Source organism: Anolis carolinensis, chromosome 6, assembly GCF_035594765.1.
Source record: "Anolis carolinensis isolate JA03-04 chromosome 6, rAnoCar3.1.pri, whole genome shotgun sequence".
Lineage (NCBI taxonomy): Eukaryota > Metazoa > Chordata > Lepidosauria > Squamata > Dactyloidae > Anolis > Anolis carolinensis.
This window is the reverse complement of record NC_085846.1, coordinates 20,641,064-20,656,011: the sequence shown is the minus strand read 5'-3', so window position 1 is coordinate 20,656,011 and position 14,948 is coordinate 20,641,064. Positions and strand designations below refer to the sequence as shown.

General features: G+C 36.5%; 3 protein-coding genes across 3 annotated transcripts; 2 read left to right on the top strand and 1 right to left on the bottom strand.

The window, feature by feature from the left end:
- LOC100558621 (olfactory receptor 11L1) lies at positions 1-5,533 on the top strand. The gene has a single exon (XM_016995829.2). The coding sequence runs from the start codon at positions 959-961 to the stop codon at positions 1,895-1,897; it is 939 nt and encodes a 312-aa protein (XP_016851318.1). The 5' UTR covers positions 1-958; the 3' UTR covers positions 1,898-5,533.
- Positions 5,534-7,214: 1,681 nt separating this feature from the next.
- Positions 7,215-8,880, top strand: LOC100558817 (olfactory receptor 4D1-like). The gene has a single exon (XM_003224559.3). It carries the CDS (start codon positions 7,416-7,418, stop codon positions 8,355-8,357), a length of 942 nt encoding a protein of 313 aa, XP_003224607.1. The 5' UTR covers positions 7,215-7,415; the 3' UTR covers positions 8,358-8,880.
- A 5,026-nt stretch (positions 8,881-13,906) lies between these two features.
- On the bottom strand, positions 13,907-14,948 carry LOC100559014 (olfactory receptor 4D9-like). Its single transcript, XM_003224560.4, has one exon. It carries the CDS (start codon positions 14,846-14,848, stop codon positions 13,907-13,909), a length of 942 nt encoding a protein of 313 aa, XP_003224608.3. The 5' UTR covers positions 14,849-14,948.

The following is a 14,948-nucleotide window of genomic DNA, read 5'->3' as shown; positions in this document are numbered from 1 at the left end:
GAGGATAGGATGAGCATGAGATCAAAGAATAGCAGGCATCTTTAATACCACATGAGAGTTACAGGAGGTTGGTGAAGAAGCTGTAAATTATAGAAGCTTGCATTATATCATCTCAAAGTGCATTATACCATCCTAAAGAAGAAAGCAGGTAAGAAATGAGATTTTGCAACTGGCCTGCTTACCAGCACTGCAGGAGTTTCTTCACTCACCTTTTAGACTGATTCTCCCCTTCTTCCACACAGCTCAAAAGAAATCAGTCGATTTCTTTTGCTATCACCACCCACACCCAGCTTTTTCAGAAAGCTAGCCTCCTCAGAAAAGTTGGGGAGAAAGAGGAGAGAAGTGAGCTGACTGCAGACAACTACAGGTGGGTAAGAATCCATTTCGGGGAACCTCCCCATCAAAGAAACAGACACCCTCCCCAGCTCTTCTCTCCAAGGAAAGTTAGTGTCAAATAGCCACCATCACTGTTATTTTCTTCTCCCAGTATTTAAAAAGTGGTGGCAAAGTTTACAGAAGTATTGTTTTGACCCAAGTATAAGTCAACTCCTGTTTTTTTGGGTCAGCTTTTGACAAATCCTTTCAACAAGAATATATGGTACCAGGGAACAGCTATGGGAGTATTGCTTTCATGCCATACTCAAAAGCTATCTGGGAACAGTGGTCTGCTCCCTGAAAACAAAATGATACATCAGGTATAATTTTGCTTATATACAATGGGATTCTTATATTGCTACCATTTCCACTTGTTTAAAAAATGAGATGCAAAGGTAAAGCTCAAACAAATTGTATTTTTGTTTGAAATGCAAGTGTCATGAAATGCAAAAAAAAAAAAGTTTTACTGCTACTGTTCCTGTACCTGTTACTATTCATCTTGCACTTTCTCTTTTTCAGAAACGATATCAAATAAATCTATATTCAGCTATATCTTCACTAGAACTCATAAACTGTGAAGCAAATGACTAACCATAGCACTGTATCTAAATTCCAGCTTATGGGTTTCCAGAACCTTCCAGGATGGCAGATCACCCTCTTCACTATGTTCTTCTTTATCTACATTCTAACTATTACAGGCAATGTAGTCATCATTGTGATGGTCAAGCTGGAGCCATGCCTCCATTCTCCTATGTACTCTTTCCTCCAAAATCTTTCCTTCCTAGAGATATGGTACACAACCACTATTGTGCCCAAGATGCTCATTAGCCTCCTTGTAGAAAACAAGACCATCTCCTTCAATGAGTGTATGTCCCAGTTGTACTTTTTTGTTTTCTTGGGAGCAACAGAGTGTTTTTTTCTGTCTCTAATGGCATATGACCGGTATTTGGCAATTTGTGACCCTCTGCATTATTCCGTAACTATGAACACTCAGTTCTGCACTCATTTGTCAATCGGGTCTTGGGTGAGTGGTCTCCTCACAGGGCTTTTGCCTCCTTTGCTGATCTCCAGGCTAAGTTTCTGTAGCTCCAATCAAATCAATCACTTCTTTTGTGACATTCCCCCTTTGCTGAAGCTCTCTTGCTCTGACACTTCAGTCACTGAGATAAGCATATTTGTGCTCTCTGTATTAGTACTTTTCACTTGTTTTATGCTTACCCTAGCATCTTACACATTCATTATTTTGACTATTGTGAAAATCCCTTCTGCTTCTGGAAAGAAGAAAACATTCTCCACTTGCGGCTCACATTTGGTTGTGGTGGTAATATATTATGGCACCATGATGTCTATGTATATTCGACCTAGTGCTAGTCTTTCTTCAGAGCTCAATAAAGTTGTCTCTGTCTTTTACACTGTGGTAACGCCTCTTCTTAACCCTATCATCTACAGTCTGAGGAATAACGACTTCAAGGAAGCCTTGCAGAAGTTGGTCAAAAGGAAATGTATCTTATGTAGATTTTAAACAATTGATTTTAGATAAAATTACGGGTAATTTCACAACTTTGCTTGTTTCTTTCATCTACTTGTGAAATAACATCATTTAAGAAAGGAAGTGTGATGAATTATTCTAATTATTAGAATACACATACACATACTGTTCATGTGTAGTTCTTGTAGAAATATCCTCCTTCGCCTCATCATTTATTTTCGCCAATATTTAGATCAAAGATGGCTCATAAAACCCACCATGATATTCCAATTCAAACATCTTTATTTTATCTTATTTTATCCCACTTTTTCTTCTTTATGGGGCTCAAGGAAGGTGACAAGGAAGTTCAAGGTCTGTATCTAAATAACACTGAAAAAATGTATATGATAAAAACAGAAAGATGGATTCTTTCTTGGTGAATATACTGTTATTTGCATTACATCTTCTGGAATTATTATTCAACTTCAGTCCCAACATACTGGACAATTTGTATTGTGACATACTCCAAGTAATCAAACTGTCTTAAGCACTTATATCACTGAGCTGTTAATGGTTTGTAATAGTGGAGTGATTGTTTTTTGTGTTACTTGTATCTTACTCTGTCATTCTGGTTCCCATGGAAGAAAGTAGGTTAAATGTGTGTTCAGTATCTCTACATTTTCTGCACTTTCTTTTTATGTTATGTTACTATATGATTTTCCCCTCATGACTGTTTCCTTTTTTAAACAATCAGTACTACCAAAAATGTGTATGAGTTTACATAGTTCGAAGATATTCTGTCATCAAAGAAGAGTAATGCAATGCAGCTCATTTTGCCTTGGAAATACATATATTTAAAAGGCATATGATGATTTTTGTGAAGTAAAAGATAACATCTGTCTATAATACTATGTACATGTCTGAAAAATTCCCACAAGGGGAAATGCTTCAGGTTAATAAAAACTATTTTTATGGATCTGTATAGAGGGTGGTCTTGAAACTCTGAAATTGTTTGTCTACAGAGAAACATTTCAACTGAGACAAAGATCTCTGTATATCAAACTGGGGGCCTCTAGGAAACAAAAATTGCAGGTCAGAAAAATATTATTTGATCCTACTTTGATTTCAATAATAAACTCTTTTCTTACTGCAAAACCCATTATCCTATTTTCTTGCCACAAAAAGATGGGCCAGAAAATCCATATCAAACCCCATGGTTAATTTATCCTGTTTAATGATGTGGACAAGCTTGTCTAGTTTGGGATCTAAGAACGGGGGGAGGGGGAATTGTCTGTACAATCAAATACCTCTCTAGTATGACTCTGTCTTCTTTTTTTCATGTCAGGAGTGACTTGAGAAAGTGCAAATCACTTCCAGTGCAAGATAATTGGCTGTCTGCAAGGCTGTTGCCCAAGGGATGCCTGTATGTTTTTGATGTTTTACCATCCTTGTGGGAGCCTTCTCTCATATCTCCACATCAAGCTGGAGCTGATAGAGGTAGCTCATCCATGCTCTCCCCAGGTCGAATTCGAACCAAGTCAGCACAACACAACCTTCAAGTCAGCAACACAACCTTCAAATTATCAGCCTGTCTGCACAAGGGTTTAACCCACTGTGCAACCGGGGGCTCCATTCTGCCTGCTATATGAAAGAGATACAACCACACATACATGTATTGGTTCCAAAGCATAACGAAAGCTAATCTCAGGGTAGTGAAAAAGCAACTACTGCATTTCATCAAATTTGAGGCACACTTTTCCTGGTTGAGGGGCTTCAAAAACAGGGTGTGCCTTAGATTCAATGATGCCTTAAATTTAATGGTTTGGGGACTTAACAAAAACTGAGGAGGGAGAGGGGATGCAGCCCTAGCCCCAAAAAGCTCTGTCCACCTCCACCATTCTGTCCTCAACCTCAGCCATATGGCTGAACTAAGTGCCATTTCCTATTTCTGCTGCCTGTCCAACAGGTCCATAGATTTATCTTGAAGAAATAACTTCTGGGTTTCTTCACACTCTCCCATCAACACACAAGAAAGACTGAACTACAAAAAAGGTTTTGTGTAGTCAGAGGAAATTCTTAAAAAATATCTAAGAAAATTGGTTCTTCTTTCAATGGAAGCTTAAAACCATGGAGGCATTTTACATTAAATGTCTCCTTAGATTCAGTGAAATGTGATATTCGCCACATGGAGAACTTGAAGGATCAGTCAAATGTGAATCAGCTATATGAAGAAGGGCACATCCATAAAGGACTCTTCTCAGGCTCTAGTCTCAGTGTGGTCAGAGCCATGGAGAAGAGCTCTAAACAATTTGTTGTAGAAGCTCTGTGTACTCAAAAAGGGTGTAACTCATTTAATTACTGCTCCAGTGTTAATAAATGATTTTGAGACCCACAAAAGTGATTTTAAACTCCATACAAATTTATGCTCTCAAAACTACTCACCAACACTGGAGCAGTAGGTAAATCAGCAATATCCTTTTAAGTACACATGGGATTTACTACAAAGTATTTAAAGCTGTTCTGGAGGGTGAAGAATCTAGCAAAACTGTGACTCATAAGGTTGGGAGCCAAATTCCTTCTGAGATCGTTTTCCCCCCACATTGCCATTTTGAGTTTTGTATTTTTTATTTAACTTGACAAACAGCAAAAGCCCAGCCTTTGTGTTATCAATAATATCTTGTTCACAACATTATAATTACTCAAATAAAAGTTGAACATCAGTTGTACTCTTTAAAATCTATGTATTCTCCATTGCCTTCAAGTTGTTCTCCAATTATGGGGACCCAAAGGTGAACCTATCATGGGCTTTTCTTGGAAAAATTTCTTGAGGAGATGTTTAACATTGCCTTCTTGTGAGGCCGAAAGAGTGTGATTTGTTCATAGTCCTCAATTGGATCTCCATGGTTTCCTATCTTTGTTGAATCACTTGAGAAAGCATCCAGCTCCTTAGTGCTGTCCTGTTCCTCATCGTTCTGCCTTTGCCTCTATCAAAGTCAGTCTCCCCAGCCTAAGGTGAGTACAACACACCCTGACTTCTACTCCCTCACCTTGTCTCCTGAATTTTTATCCACAGTTATAGATTTGTGGGTCCCATTTTCTTATTCAGCTGCTCCTTTGGAATTCACATTTGTGTGTCTGTGTGCTGTTTTTAAGTACATTTTAAGCCAAAAATGTTTAATTTTTATATAAACTTAAAAAGGTAAGAGGGTAAATGAATCTGATGCTCATTGTTTCTTTCCAGTATAAAAGTGTATGCCTATTTTTGTAGATAACCTCGGTTAAAACAAAGTTATTTTCCATCCCTATCCTGGACCACAATATCATCCAATCTTCTACTGATCTCTCTTGTGTTTCAGTTCTCCAGTTTCCCTCCCATGCTCAGGACTTGCAGGTTATTAAAGCCCCATTATTTTTAGTTGCTTCATTAATGCTGACTTTTAGGTTTTTGAAATCCATAAAATTTATGATTGTTGAGATTCTCTGACTCCACTTTGAAGCTTGTTCTGACTTGCATCCATATGGGATTGCAGACCTTTGCTCTGAGTCTCCTTTGGGGTAGAGATAGAGTGGGGTAAACATGCAATAGATAGATAAATTGTCTGCATGGAAATATATATTTATTTCTATGCAATTGATTTCAGAAAGTGTGAAATGCATGCATAGTTCAACATGCCTATTTTAAAAATATGTATATTCATGTGTGTATTTTTCTTTCATTGACTGAACTATGCATATACAGTTTGTACATAGATGTACAATTTGTACTTGTTTTAAATGTATGCATATATACTTTCCAAATGTAGACATTTTTCAAGTTTATTTTTGTTCTTGGCTGACTTGCATTACAACTTCAGGAAAATTGCAGATAGCTGACTGAAATTTCTACCTGAAAGCTGCAACTTTGGTAAATTCTGGTCAATGATTTTTCCTGTCTCAACATCAGAGTGACCTTGAGATGCTATTCATCTTTTCTTTCATTCATAGACCAAAATCAACTCTGATTCTGTATTCAAGAGAATGAAGAGTTTCTTTCTACTTAAATATTTAGTTAACATAGTAATTTTAAGTGCAACTGTAGTATTTCATGGTTGGAGTTACCATACCATCTCTTTTTAAGACTTCTGTTAATCATATTGTTATAGTTTGGAAGAAGATATGCATGTACTTTGAGCAAACCCTATAACTGGGTTAAACAAAAAAGAGGACATTGAGGATTCCAAGGTCTCTGAATATATATGCATTGAAGTTTTACAATTGAAACACGTCAGTATCCTGAATGAAAAGTACAAATCAATAAATGTATATGAAGATTTCTAACATTCATACCAACCTGTTCCTGACTATGTCAAATGATAGCATATCATTTATTTACTATATAGATTATGGTGTTACTGGCATTCAGTTTACTGTTAATTATATTTTTTGTCCAGATATATATGTACACCAAGTAGAAACATGTGTGCTTCTCTTGGATGGAAAAAACTCAACCTGGATATGGCTTAACTTACCTAATCAAACACTATGGTATAGAAAATATATCCAGGTTTGCTTGAAAGTTTTTTGACATAGTTTTCATACATCCTTAGAATATTACCTGTTATGGTATAATGCTTTTACCCCTAACACAAAACCTTTCATGGTATCAATGAGCTTGTGTCACACGTGTATGAATTAATCTATGAGTAGGGTAGCATGTGAGTATTTTTTAATGTCTGTTTTAAATGTTTCCAATTTTTCCATACAAAAAAGGAGGGAGTCAGGAGAAAAAGAGAATACAAAGATATTAAGGAAGGTGGGGTTGGTGGAGTTATTGGTAGTGAATTAAGATATTATGAATATCTAATGTGGCACAGAGGGATGGGATCAGAGGAACGGGATTAGGAAAACATTGTACAAAGTTAAAATTGATACATTTATTTCTTTATAGCAGTTACAACTAGACATATTACCCAAAGTATTAAAATCTATATATCCTCTATCACAAAGAGAGAAGTATTGTCCTCCAACTTTAAGATGGATCTTCGTATCTTCTTGTATTATCTTATGTTGTTCTTCCTGTCTTCTCTTTCTTCCCTTTTTAAACATTACACAAAGTTTATATATTTCTATATATGCAATCCAAATCTAATAAGCAGGCAATAACACATCAATTATCTAAAATCTCTAAAATGTAGTATAACTAAGTGGTACGAGACAGGGCTGTAACCGGGGGGGGGGGGGGAAGGGTTCACCCCCCCCCCCAATTTTCAGGTTTTTAACAAAACCTGGTTTACTCATGAATTTTAACCAAATTCCCATGAGTGTCCACTGAAGTTTATCGATGGAGCCTGATTTCTACATTATTTTGCATTATGGAACTACTTTTCATGATTCGCTAAAAAAAGTTTCAAACCCTCCCCCCCTCCAAAAAAAATGTCTGTCTTTGGTCCTGGTACTAGAAATATGTGTGTGTGTGTGTGTGTGTGTGTGTGTGTGTGTAACTATTTTCATGGGTGAAATTGTTTGAAGACAAATTGATAGCATGATTTTAATTTTCCCTAGAGTTTCCTGAAGAAACCAAAAGAATGCTACAATGAAGAACAACAGCACAACAGTGAAAGAATTTATTCTTCTGGGCCTGTCACAAAATCCCAGAATGCAGACCTTTCTCTTCTTTCTATTCCTTTGTATCTATATCACAACCTGGCTTGGTAATCTCACAATTATTATTACAGTGATCATCACACCCAGTCTCCATACACCCATGTACTTTATGTTAGCTAATTTGGCCATCATAGACATAAGTGAATCAACTGTCACATCACTCAAATTGTTATGGGACCTTCTCTCCCATACTCATAGTATCACATACAATGGGTGTGTTTCACAGGTTTTTTTCTTTCATTTAACAGGGGGTGCTGTGGTCTTCTTGCTAGTTGTCATGGCTGTTGACAGATATATAGCGATTTACAAGCCACTACAATACATGGTGATCATGAATCCAAGAGTTTGTATACGTTTGGTAGTAGGAACATGGTTAGGAGGCTTTGCTCATTCCATTGTTCAGACCATCATTCTTATTCAATTACCCTTCTGTGAATCCAATATTCTGGATCATTTTTACTGCGATGTCCCGCAGCTCATTAAGTTAGCATGTATTGATACACACATCATAGAAATCCTTATGGTTTGTAATAGTGGACTGCTCTTGACATTAATCTTCTTCACTTTACTTGTGTCCTACACTGTTATACTGGTGAAGATAAGAACACATGTTGCAGAAGGACGACACAAAGCTCTCTCCACTTGTGCTGCTCAGATTTTAGTTATGAGTTTAAATTTTGTACCAGGGATGTTTATTTATGATCGACCTTTCAAGTTATTTCCTGAAGACAAGTTTGCTTCAGTCCTTTATAGCCTTTTGACACCGATGCTGAATTCAGTGATCTTCACTTTACGCAATTCAGAAATGAAAAACAACATTAAAAAATTAATGAAAAAAGCCTCCATCACACACAAAAAGGAACCACCATAATACATTCATCACACAGACAGTGACATTAATCATATGATAACTTGAAGTAGCTATTTTTGCAGTTTTCATTAATGTTGTGTGTATCTTCAAGCCATTTCTGCCTTAGGGGGACCCTAAGATGTATATATCACAAGGTTTTCTAAACAAGATTTGTTCAGAAAGGGGTTGCCATTGTCTTCATCTGAGACTGAAATAGTGTGATATGGCCAAGGTCACCCAGGAAGTTTCCAGTGCTGAGTGGGGATTTGAACCCGTCTCCAGAGTGATAGAATGCCCAGACCATTATTGATAGGATTAAAAGCTTGAATGTATTTGTGATGAGAAATTATTTGTACCCCATGTTTGTTTTCTTACCAAAAGGAATCCTTATGTTCACAGGATCTCAGTCAAGCATTTAATAGTGGTAGGTCCATTTGCTGACAAGAAGAGACCATGCCTTTCAAAAGATAATTGCTCAATTTTTTTTACTTTCCTTTTATTAAGAAATCATCTTTTCCCAAAAGGTTAAAATATGTATTTCAGGGATCCAGTTTCTGTATCAGAGGGATTTCCCACCACTACCTCTATCATCTAAGGTTTTGTTTTTAACTTTACACATATGTATGTATGTATGTATGTTGTCGAAGGCTTTCATGGCTGGGATCACAGGGTTGTTGTATGTTTTCCGGGTTGTATGGCCATGTTCCAGAAGTATTCTCTCCTGGCATTTCGCCCACATCTACAGGCATACCTTACAACCTCTGAGGATGCCTGCCATAGATGTGGATGAAACGTCAGGAGAGAATACTTCTGGAACATGGCCAGACAGCCCGGAAAACATACAACAACCCTATCATTGATATCCTTTGAAATCTGTGTGCCCCAATTTTTGTAACAAGTTATCCACCAATATGTCAGCCTATTAAAGGCATGGGGGTGGGATTTATTGATAAGATGTCCATCATTGCTTTCACCTAAGAAAAAGGGTTTTTTTTCACTCTGTTTTTTTTGTTTTGTTTTTTTGTTTTGTTTTGTTTTTTTGTTTTGTTTTTTTGCTTAGGAGAGCAAAAATCCTCTCCCAAAAAACTAGTCCAACATTAAAACTATTACACTTATCTGGTTCGCAGAGTGTCTTCATTATATATTTAACTAAAATATCATTATACTAGCATAAGTTTAGGGTGGGATGAGAACTTCTAGGTTTTATTACTATACATTTAAAATACTGCAGATGGCCATTGCTTTAGAATGTATTTACTGATCATAGTTATAGCTTTCATATATTGAGTCAATTTAGCCACTAAAGTTGCACTTAAGCAAAAGAGAAATAGGGATTTTTGACAAACAAATCACAAGCAAAAATAAAATTTTGATGGAAATTTTTGGGCAGGACATAGTGAATCTAATTACAGCAGTACTAACTTACAGCCGTACTACCAAATTCTATTATGGTAAACTATTGAATAACTATTTTGTGCTTAGGTGGTATGATACCATCCTGTTTGTGTGCAGGTAGTACCATCAGTCGTTGTAGCTTGGGACAAGGAGATCTGATCCTCCAAAGGCTGGTACATGCAGTTGTCCAAGCTAAACTTCTCTAATTACCTTGACATTGAAGAATCACCAATCTACCAATATCTACCATGTTAATGTGGGATAGCCAGTGAAACTATTGCAATGGGACAGAAAATATACTCTTGGTTTTATGGCTCCTCCTCCTACACTGCTCTGAGTTGTACAGATGCTGTCTTGGAGCCAAACCACTGTACTGAATAGGGTCCAACATCTGGATGGCTTCAGTATAACTCAAAGCAGATTTCTTTTCCTCAGTAAAATAATCCCCCAGCCACTTTTCCTGTAAAGGGATATCTGCAATAAGAATGCCCAGTGGCACAGTGGGCTAAATCCTCATGCCAGCAGGACTGATGACTTGAAGGTTGGGTTGCTGACCTGAAAGGTTGCTGGTTTGAATCCAACCCAAGGAGAGCGCGGATGAGTTCCCTCTATCAGCTCCAGCTCCATGCAGGGACATAAGAGAAGCCTCCCACAAGGATGGTTAAAAACATTTTTAAAAACATCTGGGCATCTCCTGGGCAACATCCTTGCAGACGGCCAATTCTCTCACACCAGAAGCAATTTGAAGTTTCTCAAGTCACTCCTGACACAAAAAAATCAATTGATCAATACAGTTTTTGGGAGCTAGAAAGATTTCTTTAGAAGATGTTTGAAGAGCTAAAAACTTGAATGAATAGCAACATTTCATTAGGAATTTATTACACCTTGCAGTCAATGAATGAATACCAATTTTATTATGTATGAATAAACATGATAAAATTCTTCAATCATCCTTTTCCCACCAAAATTCCTTCCATCAAGAAGATCTCAAATATTATATGATCAAAATAATATGAGGAAATAAACTATTATACAGAAGAAATTTATCTAACATCTTGTTTGACACTATTTGGCCAGTTACTGCAGATTTCTCCTCAGTGCTGGGAAGAGTAATTGTGAGATCCCATAATAATAATGGTGAGGTGCTATTTGCCAAACATAGAATACTAACCAACATGAACTACATAAATAAATCATTTATTATATCATGGTGACACCACTCTCTCTGTGTGTAAAAATGCTAACAATATTCAAAGGCAATATGATGTCCCCCTACAAAAGATTTTTAATGTTTAAAATCAAATGGAAATGAAAAAGACAAAAAGAAAGGAAGAAAGAAAATTCAGTACTGTCATACAGTCCCAGAATCCATTTATACTGGCAAAAAACAAAACATTATACTGTCAAGGAAGAAGTTTTCAATTTGCATTGGGAGCTAAGTACTGAGTGGAATGAAGATTAAAATTAGTAACAACAATGCCTTTAATAATAACTAATTGTAATTGGCCATGGGAAGAGAAAATGGAGTAACATGGATACATACAAACAGACAGAGTCCTTTTTCACCTTTTCCTTTTATTGATTCAATTCAGTTCCATTTGATGGAAATATATATCCTACAATAGAATTAGAAACTTCACTTCTAAATTTATTCACCAAGGAATAAGTATATAATGTTGACCCATTCCCAATATTAGCCAGGCAATACCATCAGGAAATTTCCCAGAAGAGAACATCAGTGTCCATCTGTTGAAATCCTAGCATTAGTCACTCAGGAATTAATATGTTTAAGCTAACAAATATTGTCTCCCATAATTTCTGAAAATTCATTCTGGTTTTTATAAGCCTGACTACTGATTCCCATAATAACTTCAGACATTCCTGCATAAGAATCAAACAGAACACTGACACACATTGAACATTGCTCATATCCCTAGGAAATGATGACCTTTTCCATAGCTGAATTGGATTGTCTCAGATTAAACCATCATATTCTCTTTCCCTCTCTTCCAACATAAGGATATAGTTCTGCTTAATATGAGCATGGATAATATTTGATCCATTCTGAATGGATCAAATATTCAGAATGGATAATATTTGATCCATTCTGAACAGCAGTCTGATGGGGGGTCAATCCTTATTGTGGCCAGCTCACAAGTCACAACCAACTACCAGATATGATCTAAATACTTTCTTCCCCTCTTTCGATTGAGTGCTACTCCTATTTTAAAAGTGTAACACTTTCCTCCCCTCTACATTTATCATAAAGTTATACAACATGCCAAATTCAAGCAGATATTAGAAATTCAATTGTGATATATCACAAGGAGGAAGCAAGACAAGAAAAAAGGACTGGCATCCTCAGACATGAGTTTCCCCCGCATTGTATCTCAGTGCTAGACACAGACACACTCCACCGCAAGCATTTTGCAGTACAGGAGAAACAGTGTGTACAGAAAATGTATTTTATTTTATTTATTGTCAATTGTTATTCTGCCTTTCAATGAAGATGTTCTTCAGCACATCTAACACTAGTAAGATATAGACTAAAAGCAAGAATTCTTTAAACAAGTATTAAACCAAAAAAAAGCCCATGTGGGAATTGCTTGGGAGCTTGATCCTGACAACCAGAAAGTTTGATTAAGGACAACATTCTTCAAATAAACTTTTCATTTTAATTCAAAAACACACTCCACCGCAAGCATTTTGCAGTGCAGGAGAAACAGTATGTACAGAAAATGTATTTTATTTTATTTTTTGTCAATTGTTATTCTCCCTTTCAATGAAGATGTTCTTTATTTATTTATTTATTTATTTACAGTATTTATATTCCGCCCTTCTCACCCCAACGGGGACTCAGGGCGGATTACAATGAACACATATATGGCAAACATTCAATGCCAACAGACAAACAACATATATAGACAGACACAGAGGCATTTAACATTTTTTTCCAGCTTCACGATTCCGGCCACAGGGGGAGTTGTTGCTTCACTATCCACTAGTGGCTGTACTTCCTCATTCCTTTCCTCGTGTTTTGCTGGCAGTTTTATGATATTGTAAATTAGTTAAATTAGCCTCCCGCATAAAGCGTACCTAAATTTCCCTACTTGACAGATTAAACTGTCTTTCAGGGCTGCATAGGTCAACAGCAAGCCGGGCTATTTAATGGTCGAGGGCTTAACCCGACCTGGGTTTCGAACTCATGACCTCTCGGTCAGTAGAGATTTATTGCAGCTGGTTACCAGCCAGCTGCGCTACAGCCTGGTTCTTCAGCACATCCAACACTAGTAAGATATAGACTAAAAGCAAGAATTCTAAATAAAACAAAGACATGAAAAACACCAAAATGAAAGAGCACCCAACCAGGTAGACTGATTTCCAGAGTACACTAACTTAACTTAGAAGTCTGTTTGGATAAAAATGTATTTGTCTTTCTATAGAAGGACAAAAACAGAGAACCAGCCTAATATTACTTGCCAATTACTTTCAGGTTCGAGGAATAATTTATAAAATGTTAGTCATCCCTTTAAGTTAGGGAGTATTTTGGTTGGATGGGTCACAGATTGTACAGATTGTGCATCCCTTGTTTGAACTGCTTGAGATCAAAATAATCCAATTTTTCAGATTTTTTTCAGATTATGTAATATTTGCATAATGAGCTATCTTGGCAATGGCATCCAAATCTAAATACAAAATAAATACATTTATGTTTCATAGACACCTTATCTCTGACCTAAAGGTAATTTTAAACACAATATTTTTATACTTTTATATGTTTATAAAATGAGGTTTGTATACTTGGAACCTTCAGAAAGCAAAAGTATCACTGTGTGGGCCACCCATGTAAACAATTTTCGATTTTGGAGTATTTTGGAATAGTGAATAATGCAGGCTCAGCCTATATATGTGTCGGATAGATAGTTACAACTTATCTGGTCTGTAGCACAGAAATATGTTTGGTTACAAAACAGTTTAACAGAAGATAGCTATTCTTAAAGACACCTTTCACATTGTATGGCAATATTCCCGAAGCATTCTTTCCTGACATTTTGCCTGCATCTATAGCAGGCACCTTTCACATTTCTAATATGATTATAGCAAGTTAATAAGAAATCAGATTTCTTAGTCTACAAAATCAAAGCACATCCCAATTTTAAACCTAATTACAGTTTTCATCCCTTCTGATAAATTGTCAGCACTTTGCCCACTAACCTTTTAATAGCATTTTTCATCTCTGTATTTCTCAGTGTGTAGATGATGGGATTTAGCATTGGTGTGATAACCGTATAGAGAATGGACACTGCTTTATCTCCTCTAAATTTCTTAAAAGGACGGTCATAAATAAAGATGCATGGGATAAAGTGTAAACTCACTACTGTCATTTGGGCAGCACATGTTGAAAGAGCTTTATGTTTCCCTTGTGAGACATGGTTCCGAATCTTAAACAGAATAATGCTGTATGAAATTAGCAAAACAATGAATGTTCCTGTGGTAACAAGTCCATTGTTGGATACCATAAGGAGCTCAACTGTATAGATGTCCGTGCAGGCCAACTTCACCACCTGTGGAACATCACAATAAAAATTATCCAATATGTTGGGACCACAAAATGGTAACTGTATTATCAATGCCAACTGAACAATGGAATGAACAAAACCACCCAGCCAAGCACCCATGATGAACCCTAGACATGCATTTTTTTTCATAATGATTGTGTATTGCAAAGGTTTAGTAATAGCCAGGAAGCGATCTGCTGCCATCACCGTAAGGAAAAAAACAACAGTGCCTCCAATAAAGTGAAAAAAGAACATCTGGGTCAAGCATCCATGGAAGGAGATGGTTTTCTGCATAGAAAAGAGGACTTGCAGCAATTTAGGAGCAGTAACTGAGGATTCACTAACATCTAAAAAAGCCAAGTTGGCCAGAAAGAAATACATTGGCATGTGTAGGTGATGATCAAATATTACAGTAACAATGATGATGACATTTCCTAACCATGTACTCATGTATACCATCAAGAAGAAAACAAAGAGAAAAAGTTCCAATTCTCGATTTTGTGAAATCCCCATGAAGACAAATTTTGTAACTCCAGTTGTGAAGTTATTCACATCCATTTAATTATATTGTGACAGTTACCTGGAAATGGAAAAGAACAGTTTCATTTCTCCAGTATCACTTCTTCTACTGCTATATTTCAATATAATTGTCTTTTTA